At 38.9% G+C, this 10,455-nt stretch overlaps 1 protein-coding gene across 2 annotated transcripts; it reads right to left on the reverse strand.

The window, feature by feature from the left end:
• Window positions 1–4,457: 4,457 nt before the first annotated feature.
• On the reverse strand, window positions 4,458–10,243 carry LOC149830855 (uncharacterized). 2 transcript variants are annotated; one of them, XM_090011893.1, is made up of 5 exons: window positions 9,644–10,243; window positions 9,424–9,487; window positions 7,134–7,298; window positions 5,621–5,686; window positions 4,458–4,935 (listed from the first exon to the last, which is right to left on the reverse strand). In XM_090011893.1, exons 1-5 carry the CDS (start codon window positions 9,913–9,915, stop codon window positions 4,696–4,698), a joined length of 807 nt encoding a protein of 268 aa, XP_089868019.1. In that variant the 5' UTR covers window positions 9,916–10,243; the 3' UTR covers window positions 4,458–4,695. The 2 variants fall into 2 exon arrangements, with proteins under 2 accessions (XP_089868019.1, XP_089868020.1); XM_090011894.1 differs by lacking the exon at window positions 5,621–5,686.
• Between the last annotated feature and the right edge of the window lie 212 nt (window positions 10,244–10,455).

Below are 10,455 nucleotides of genomic sequence, written 5' to 3' on the forward strand. Positions count from 1 at the left end.
CTAGCAAACTGAGTCCAGTTTGACATGGACTTGGATCCACCGCCCCAGTTTATATACCCAACTTATTCGGGTATCGGATCTAACCCAATTGATAGAGCCCACAGAATGCAGGAGTGAAGGATCCTTGTACTTTCGCTTTTATAAATTAACTAATAATATTACTCATACTTTGCTACTAAGAAAATTCTTTCAGATGGAATGAGAATCATATCAGAATATTTATTCTAACTCAAATATCAGAATAATCAGCCTTTCACATAAATAAATACATTACATTCACCGTCACCTAAACTTTTTATTATTCCTCGAATTATGCGCCATATATATTCATCAAACAACTTGTTGGCGCAAACATGATAAAACAAGTGGTTGAATTTCTTTTTAAATATATAATAGCTTGATCATTTATTTGTGTAGAGTTTAATCCATTAAAAATCATATTCTATAAATAATTTACTAATTTTTTGAGGTATGTGATTTTATTTCTCATTTGATTCCTTGTATTGCTTTACTTTTTCCCGGTTATTCAAATTGGCCTATGTCACAGTAGACTAAGGGGGGAAAATGCAGTTTGTCGACCATGCATTTATCAGGAAAAATTGTTGCCACTGGCTTTTTTTATGACACTAAAATATAAAATAAGATGCGCATAGTAAGATATACATATTGTTGCCACTGGCTTTTTTTTATAACCAAAAGAAACTGCATCCGAGGACATGGCATTGGATAGAAATGATTGGAGGAGAAGGATTCATGTGGAAGACCCAGAATGATTTTCTTTTTTGGTTCATTTCGCCGACCCCAATTGTTTTGGGATGAAGGCGTAGTTGTTGTAGTAGTTGTTGTTGTTGTTGTTGGTGTAATAAACTGCATCCGGCATGAAGAGTTGGTTAAGCTGGCTCAGTTGGCTGTCATACCGATGTCATGTCGGGCGGTGACGTAAAATTCTGAGGCTAAGACTCCTGCCGGCTTATGCAGAGGGAAGACACCCATGAGAATCAAACCTTGACCGCCTGTCTAGTGGCCAAGGGACCACAACCCCTTTGGAGCCATGTTGTGTTGCCACTTTTTTTATATTTAAATGAAGAAACTACCCTCAAGGTCAGAGACCTAGCGCGCCTACCGTACTTACGGTTGCTGTCCTGACAGCGTAAAACTTTGTGGGCTTACCCCTTGCCCCCATGGAGTTGCCCACTTGACATGAAGCATTTAAAGGGACTAATGTCAAACCGTATTGAGCATGTGTGTTTGCTTCACATGCAAAAGGGGTTAAGAGTTTACCATTTCATTTGGGACTTTCGAGTGTGAGTAGTAGCATCATGAGAATTGGAGTCACATGCATGTTGTGACTTGTGACTCCTTTCTCATTGCTCAGGCCAAAAGCGTGAACTCATGAGAATCATTCTCTCACATTTACACCCAGCCACGTGGGAAAGTGATATTTCTTGAGAATCATTCTCTAACATTTGCACGCAGCCACGTGGGAGAATGATATTTCTTGAGAATCATTCTCTCGTTCTCATTATAGAATGATTCGCATGGGAGTTAAAGCAAACGTGCCCTTTATTCCTTGTTTTTTTCTTCAGTTTATATCAGATTTTGCACTTAGAAGTGTCATATGTGATTCTCTAAAAATATTCTTATTCATTCATTCCCTTATCCGTTGTACAGCTTTGGCAAAGAAATCCATTCTTTTCTAATACTTGAATTTTGTTGGTCTTTTTATAATAGTCCAAATAAAAACAGTTCATCACCGACCGCACATTGGCTGGCCTGGGGTGGGTAAAACCCTTAATTTGTACATCCAGCTTTGGCTTTACGGCCAGAGACGCCACCCGTGGGATTCGAACTTGTGATGTCCTGTCAACTTGGTGACATTCACAAGTCAATCCTACCAGTTGACAAAGGAAACTACTACCCATGAAAAGGATTCACACCCTCGCATGGCTCTATCAATCGCGTGTGGATATAACTCGAATGCCTTAATTTGAAACCAACTAATCAGGAGTACCGAGCCCTTCTCTTCATTTTGGTATTCTACTTCATGGAGTTCCTACGGGCGAGTAAGGCGGTGCCCATGCTCCACTTGGACGTCGTCAACTTTATGAGTGAAGAGTCCCCTTGTATGATCCCTGCCTCGACATCGGAAACGTCGAACGTCCATATGGTGTCTGCATTTCAGATAAAACGGGGCCTTCAACGAGGTGATCGAACATTTCTAGTAGCAGTATGAGAAGAAACAAAGGGGAAACCCCCCAAAGATATACCAGCTCCTATTATTACGATATTAAAATAGTTTCAAGAAATTTTGCCCCAGAAGTTGCCAAGAAAATTGCCGCCGCGAAGGAAAGTAGATCATCAGATAGAGTTAGTATCGGGTGCAAGGCCTCCCACAATAGTACCAGCCGAGTAGATCATCAGATAGAACATGCTCGGTGGCAAGAGTTCTTAGCTGAATTTGATATGGTTCTAGAGTACAAGCCGAGAAGGTCTAATGTAGTGGCAGACACACTAAGCATGAAGGTCAGATTGGCATCTTTGATTGAAGATAAAAGTGGGAATACTGAACCTCGAAGTGACCTTCTCGACAGAATCCGAGAGGGCTTGTGAGAAGACCCCATGGCATAACATCTTTTCTCTCTGGTAAAAAAAGGAAAGGCAATACGATTTTGGGAACAAAAAGGATTGTTGATAACAACTGGGAATCGAGTATATGTACCCCAATGAGGATCCTTGCGTCGAGAGATATTGCAAGAATGTCACGACTCTCCCTGGGTAGGACATCCGGGGCAAGAAAGAACATTGGCATTGATGGAGCAAGTTTATTACTGGCCTCAAATGTGTAACGATGTAGATGGTTATATACGTACTTGTTTGATTTGCCAACAGGATAAGACCATTAATCAGAAGACTGTGGGTCTATTAGAGCCTCTTCCCGTTTCAAGCCAACCTTGGGAGAGCATTTCTATAGATTTTATAGTCAGTCTGCCAAAAGTTGAGGGAAATAGTATCATCTTCGTTGTAGTTGATAGATTCTCAAAATATGCAACCTTTGCACATGTGGTCATAACAATTGTTCAGTAAAAGATACGGCTCGACTCTTTGTGAAGCTTGTCATGAAATATTGGGGCATTTCAGAGAGCATTATCAGCGATCGGGATGCCCAGTTCACAGATAAATTTTAGAGAAAAGTCTTTCGGTTACTGAGATCAGAATTACACTTTTCTATCAGTTTTCACCCGCAAACAGACGGTCAGACTAAACGTATTAATGGGATACTGGAAGAATATTTAAGGCACTTTGTATGTGCAAATCAGAAAAATTGGACAAATTTATTGGATATCGCTCAATTCTGTTACAATCTTCAAAAGAGTAAATCATCGAGACACAGTCCATTCAAGATTATGACAGGACAACAACCTCAAACACCACACTCTATCGCCGCCCAAGGTCGAGGAAAGGTTCCCTTTGCGTATAACTTTATCAAGAATTGGCATGATTAGACGAAATTAGCAAAGGCAATTCTATACAAAGTTGTGAAACGAATGAAGAAGTGGGCAGATCAAGATCGTCGACATGTCGAGTTCCAAGTCGGAGATAAAGTATTGGTCAAACTATACCCCAAGAGAACGACTATCTTTCGAAGACTCATTCGAAAATATGATGAATCATTCTGTTATCCAGAGGATTGACAAGTTAGCATATAAGCTAGACCTTCCTAATAGTTTTCAGGTTCACCCTGTTTTTCATGTGTGTAATCTAAAACCCTTCAACGAAGATGAAGATGATTTCGATTGTAGTCTACCTTAACGGGCTCTCATTCCTCAACGAGCCCCAACATCGACCTCTAGTGAAATTGAATTCATCATGGGCCACATCAACAATTATCTAGGAGAAGTGAAGAAATATCTTGTGAAATGAAAAGGATTGCCAGAGAGTGAAGCCAGTTGGGAGACTACAAGAAATATTCACCAGTTTCAGCAAACCATTGAAGACTACCAACAACAGATTACGTCGAGGATGGCACCAGTTTAGGCGGGAGAGAATGTTTCAGGCCGCCATGTTGACACCTTTGTTTCTTGATGTAAATACCTCTTTGATCCTTCGTAATGTACATAAATAGCCTCTGGCCTAAGATCCCCCGAGAACAACAATTGTTACGGGTCCCCCCCCCCCCCCTCTTACATTTTTTTGTAATCTTGCAACTTATGAATATGGGTTACTTTCTTTCTATCTCTCGGTTGCTCTCTTTAAGTTTGTGCATGCTTTATTGCGATTGTGCACCTTTCTGCAGGGTGTTTGTGTTGCTTTCTCGACTCGGAAGACTGACCTGGTTGAAACTACCAGGTGACGCACAAAGCTTTCAGATAAGCCTATGACACCCATGAAGGCACCGAGTGCTATCACAAAAGAAAAGAAGCACGACAAAAGGTTAAGATTCACACAAGCCCACGATGAGATAAATGGCCTTCTGAGCTGCTATCATTCAGATTCATCCAGTTTCAACATGTACTAGGGGAAAAGTATAGACATGAAACTCATGAGTTAGTCAATAGCTGAATTTAATTTTACCGACTCAGAGTGATTGACATGTACACTTCTACATAGAATTACAACGCTAAATTAGATGCGTGTACAGATAAATAAGCATGGGATTTTTCATTTTTTAGATATTCACACAACCAACCAACCATCTTAGAAGGTTGGTGGTACAAGAGGAACTGAACAGTTGCTGTCTGCATTCCATGAATGAACGCTGACACTGTTTTCAGGTCTCTCCATGCTGCAAACTTCAGGTGATTTGGTAGATAGTATCAGGGGAGTTTCGCAGAGTTCTAAAAGAGGACCGTTGCCTGCCCTGTTTATGCATATCGTGTCTCCTCTGCCATGCCAAACTCCATCTCGAACATTGTTCATTTCCAACGTTCTGGTTTCCTGCAAAATAAGAGTCTAGGTTCAGAAACTGAATTCTGGCATCATAGTCAGGTTTATATAGCACTCCTGAATCAGCACAATGTCAGTTATTCAATGAAAGATAAGACTGAAGAAATGGCGGAATTTCAAAAGACTAGACAAGCAATTTGGACATATGCAACCTAGCCTAACAGTCAAGTTGGTCCAAAGTGTTAGTTTCTAGTTGATTCTACTGAGGCAAAAAACGACCAAGTCACTTGAAGGATCAGCTGAATCTGGTGCTTTGCTAAATCATTTAACTTGGCAAAATTTGCCAATTGATGCTAACTCAAATCAGGTCATTCGAGATATTTTTCCTTAAGGGGTTGTTTGGGTGCACCCACTTACCCAGATAAATGGGATAAGCTGGAAAATTGCATTATCATCTATAACAGAAGATCCCATTTTCTCCCGTTCATCTGGATCAGCAGTTGCATCTAACCACCACCTAAAGGTAAAGAGGAATGGCAAGAAGGTTCTGAAAAAACTTGGGCCTTTGTCTAGTGCAGTTTGTTTTGTCACAACTTGGAGAAAATTTAACAGATTTCGCTTGCAATAACCAACTAGGGTTCATCTTCAGAGTCCCATACACCTTCAATTACATAGGCACCTTGTTTCTACGCACATTGCAACGGCCAACAGCAAAACAGCAGTTCCATAAACACACCTGGCATAATGCACAACATGGACAAAGAAGATGGTTCATGCAATCATCCAAAGCACTGTCAGTACCCTGCAAGAGCATAACCTCCATAAGGTGAGAATACTGAACCATCTGCTGATAAACCAGCAGGAGATGAAGATTACTACAGTTAATTCAACATGCTCTGAAGGATTAATCAAGCATCACAGAAATGCAATTGACAAAATCCATTTGTAATAATACACCTCCTGTAGTTTCGAACTTACAAAAAATTCTCCCAAGACAAACTTCCAAGAAGAAGAAGAGGTTTTAGTTAGTTTATTTTACTTTTATTTTTAATTAGTAAGCTTTTAATGAAGAAGAAGTTTTAATTAGTTTGTTTTACTTTTATTTTTAATTAGTAAGCTTTTAATTAGTTTTAAATTAGTTTATTTTACTTTTTATATGTCAATTTCATATTTTTTAGTACTTATTTGAGTTTTTCTATTGCTTATTGGTTGTTGCTTTATAGGACATTATATTTTTCAATTATATAATTAGTTTTCCAGTTATGTAATCAGTTTCTTAGTTACTTTTATATGCTAATCTCAGTACTGATTTGAGATTTTCTATTTCTTATTGGTTGTTACTTCATCAATAAAGCATTTCTTTATTTATTTATATTTTTAGATATTTTTTTATAATGTTTTTTAAGTTTTCAAAAAAAAATTTGAGGCTTACGCTTTACGCCTCACCTCAGTTTTTGGTGGAGCACCTCGCAACGCCTCAACGCTTTTCACAACACTGGACCAGCTCATTTAAGGATAGAGGGGTCTCAGTGGGGCCAGGCTTGAGCCTGGAAAAGTGAAAAGCATTACAATGTGTGATCGAATCCAGAACAAAAGGTCTGTGAAAGGCTCAGAAGAGAATCCAGCCTAATACCATCTGGAGGACCTAGACAGGGCCTCAACCTGATTCTGAACCACAACCATGATCAGCTTTTCTCAAAGCATATGAAGAAGGGGCAAAAGGTGGTTTAGTGCATGATTAAGAGGTTCTCTACTTTGGACAACAATAATCAAGTGTTTGCAACACGTAGAACATGCATAGTTGTACCAAAGCTTTCAACAATGGATCTTTTAGAGGCAGTTACAAACAAAATGAGCATGAAATAGCCGTTCACAACATAACTACGATAAAATAACCATTACAACCAGAAAAACTTATTACACAACCTCATGGACCACATTTTCGGCACATTTTATGGAAAAAAGATATGTCACGGTGCAAGAAGATCGGTACAAAAACAATAGGGATAGTGGATAACGTTAAATCCTACAAAATCTTATTGTATCAAATACAACAGTTTGCCACTAACCTGTGTAGTATGTAAAACTTCCAAACAACCAACTTGCATAGAAAATTAATGAATATTCTTTCACAAGGCAGACACATAAGTAGATAAAGCTAACATCATTTCTCAGACATTACCAAAATATACACTGGAGGTTTCAAATAAATGTAGACTTAGCAAAAACAAAAACGCATACATACATACCTTGATATTGAATTGCTTTCGTATCTGTAGACGAAAGTAGCCAAGATATATTGCAAGCGAAATGGTCAAAGCAACAGCTACATATAGAAAATGATGTCTCTTTGTGACACCAAATGCAATGTAACCAAGAAGAGCAGCCACTAAAAGGAAAAGATGTACAGCTCCCTGCATTAGCAGAAAATAATCCTTAGGTGTATTTAGGGACACGTAAAACTGAAGTTTTTCTTTTTCAGAGAAAGTACCAATTGGACCATAAAGGGGCCTCAGTGCATCTAAAAGGAAATCACTAAAGTCAAGCACAGTTAATTTTTAATTAAATCAAGGAAGCCACATCAAATACCTAGACATCATTAAGTTGTACAGTCCAATCTCCCAAACAACTTATGTACCTATAACCACTAAGGCAAAAATGAAAACATAAATATCTTTTAATGTCTATAACATGCTTTATCCATTTCAATCCAAGAGTAAATACAAGCTTAAATACCATTTAGAAATACTTGGATAGTGCCGTAGTTAAAAATCAGTGTACTGATTACTGACACATGTCGATATGACATGACAAGGATTCGGACCCAGGACACTACACGATTCCTGTAGGACAGGGTCAACACTGTGTCCAACACAGTATCCGGCCATATTTATCTTAAAAATTTTGTTTTGATTTGAGTTTGTGTGTTCAAATTTGAATTTTCAACCCAAAATTCAAATCTCTCATCACTTACCGTGTTATATTCATGTTACATTCATTTTTTCCTATAACTATATATAGTTTTTATTTTTAATGTATAATATACATTGTACAGGGTCAACACTGTGTCCAACACAGTCAACACTGTATCCAACCATATTTATCTTAAAAAATTTGTTTTGATTTGAATTTGTATGTTCAAATTTGAATTTTCAACCCAAAATTCAAATCCCTCGTCACTTACCATGTTATATTCATGTTACATTCGTTTTTTCCTATAACTATATATAGTTTTTGTTTTTGTATAATATACATTGTACTGGGTCAACACTGTGTCCAACACAGTTAACACTGTATCCAACCATATTTGTCCTAAAATTTTTGTTTTGATTTGAATTTGGATGTTCAAATTTGAATTTTTCAACCCAAAATTCAAATCTCTCGTCACTTACCGTGTTATATTCATGTTACATTCGTTTTTTCTTATAACTATATATAGTTTTTTTTTAAATGTATAATATACATTGTATATTATATGTAATAAAAATATATACAATATATGTACCTAATTTTTGAAAATGGTCTTTTAGTACCAAGCATATCTACATCGTGTCTTGCATCCACAACCATGTGACATAGAATTCACTAGCTCATTTACATAGGTTTCAAAAAGTCCCTTGAAAGATCCAATGTTGATTAAACACATAAATACATGTGCAGGTTGCCTAATTCAGAATGTCGCAACAATAGCACACCACTTATGGAAGACACCTGTTATTGGCTTCATGCCTTCGTCTACTGTTGACAAGCACTTTGGCCTTTTGTCATTGGCATAACATGTCTTGTGCTTCAAATGCAACTTGTCTATGAGACAAAAGAGTGAAAGATGAACTCTGTGGAAATATTTGAATATCTTACTTTTAACTAAAGATGAAAATTGTTAACCTCATAAGTTATAAAGTTTGACATAGAATATCATAAACCATTTTAATGGCCCAGAATTGATTAAGTAGACAAAAAATAATGTAGAAAGACTTGCAAGTATTTGAGAATAGCTAAAAGAATCACTTAGTAGCGTAAAACAGATAAAACTACTTGAACTCTAGAGAGAAGCAAGCTGTTACAGCAACAACGTAATTCGAACAGCTAATAGCTGATCAACAACGTAAATTATTCTATTAGTGTAGAAGAAACAATTCTCATCCTCTTTTCCTTTCAATTTCTTTTTGGTCCTATTTCTCCCTTTGATAATAGTTCCTCTGATGGGTTTCAAACCAGCGAGCCGTTGCATACCATGAATATTTCACCAATCTATTTCCAGCAAGAAACGATTAAAAAAAGAAATGGAAATCATGAGAGGCATGCCCTCTTAACTCTACAACCACCATCATGAGTTACTTCAAGCCATTTTAATGATGAATCTAGTAATTAACGATACAAACTATTACTTTCTTTCGCAAACTAACCAAATCCACAAAATCAAACGTATTCATATGAAAAATGCTGTCATTAGCTCCACACTTTCAACAGAAAAAATCAAATTTCACATAATAACAGCAACTCAAAAATCCAAATCCCCCAAAACAGAAAGCTCCTCACCCGAAGGAAACACGGACCAAACCCGGCTCTCTTCATGTTCTTTCCAAATGTGCAACTGGGACAACTGCAACCAGATTCTCCCCCAAATAAAACAAAATCAAAACCCTAAAAAAATGCATAAGAATCACAAACCCTACAAATCAAAAACTTGTCACAAAAACAATAATCCATCTAAACCCTAAACTAACAGAGAGAGAGAGAGAGAGAGAAAAAATCTCACCAGACGGAGTCGATGGCGATGCGGCGATCCTGGAAGCAGTCGAGGACTTCGCCCTCCCACATCCTCTGCACGCCTCCTCCTCCTCTTCCTCCTCCCCCGTCGGCCTCCACCTTCCCACCTCCCCCCGCTGGCGAGAACCCCCTCGTCTGGAGTGCCACTGTCGCGCACAGCATGTCGAAGTCCACCACCGCCATCAACGTCTCCTCCTCCCTCTCTTTCCCACCTCCACCATCAACGCCTCCCTCCTCCTTCCTAGGACTCACATCCTCCATCACTTACCTCTCTCTCTCTCTGTACTCTACTTCTCTTCCTTTCTAGGATTAGGGTTTGGCTAGTGCTCTCTTCCTTCCTTCCTATTCCTTATCGCCTAGGGTTACCGGGAGCGCTAACCAATCTTATTCTTAGGCTCTCTGTCGGTCTGGGAGGTTGTGCTCGGAGAAGTGGTTGCAGCCGATAGCCAACCTCAATGTCCCGAATAACGGTCCAACGGAAGATTGACACGTCTATAGCCTGTGTTTTTTTTGGCGAGCCGGAACATTCGCTGTGGCCGTTGCGGTCGCCGGAAATCCAGGGAAGGGTGGTGATTTTCACCGTCTCATGTGAGATGGGTGGGGAATGAATTTTGTTTAAAGAAAAAAGAAGGGGATGGATGCCTGTCCGCCACATGACGTGGGGGCACCTTGGACGGCGGCTGTCGTCTCTATCCAATCTTTGTGTGATTTTATTTATCTGAAACGTGAAAAGTATGGGTGGACCCACAGGCCTGGCCCAGTCATCGACCTGCCGAAAACCCCAACCCAACTCTCTCCAGT

This window comes from Nuphar pumila, chromosome 7 (genome assembly GCF_984573655.1).
Source record: "Nuphar pumila chromosome 7, dmNupPumi1.hap1.1, whole genome shotgun sequence".
Taxonomy (NCBI): Eukaryota; Viridiplantae; Streptophyta; class Magnoliopsida; order Nymphaeales; family Nymphaeaceae; genus Nuphar; species Nuphar pumila.

Bases quoted from the DNA above. Each gene is read 5' to 3' on its own strand.
- LOC149830855 (XM_090011893.1), bottom strand. From the start codon at position 9,915: ATGGAGGATGTGAGTCCTAGGAAGGAGGAGGGAGGCGTTGATGGTGGA. The intron at 9,488-9,643 runs GTGAGATTTTTT...ATCTGGTTGCAG, and splicing joins ATCGCCATCGACTCCGTCTG to TTGTCCCAGTTGCACATTTG. The intron at 5,687-7,133 runs GTATGTATGTAT...ATGCTCTTGCAG, and splicing joins GAAAGCAATTCAATATCAAG to GGTACTGACAGTGCTTTGGA.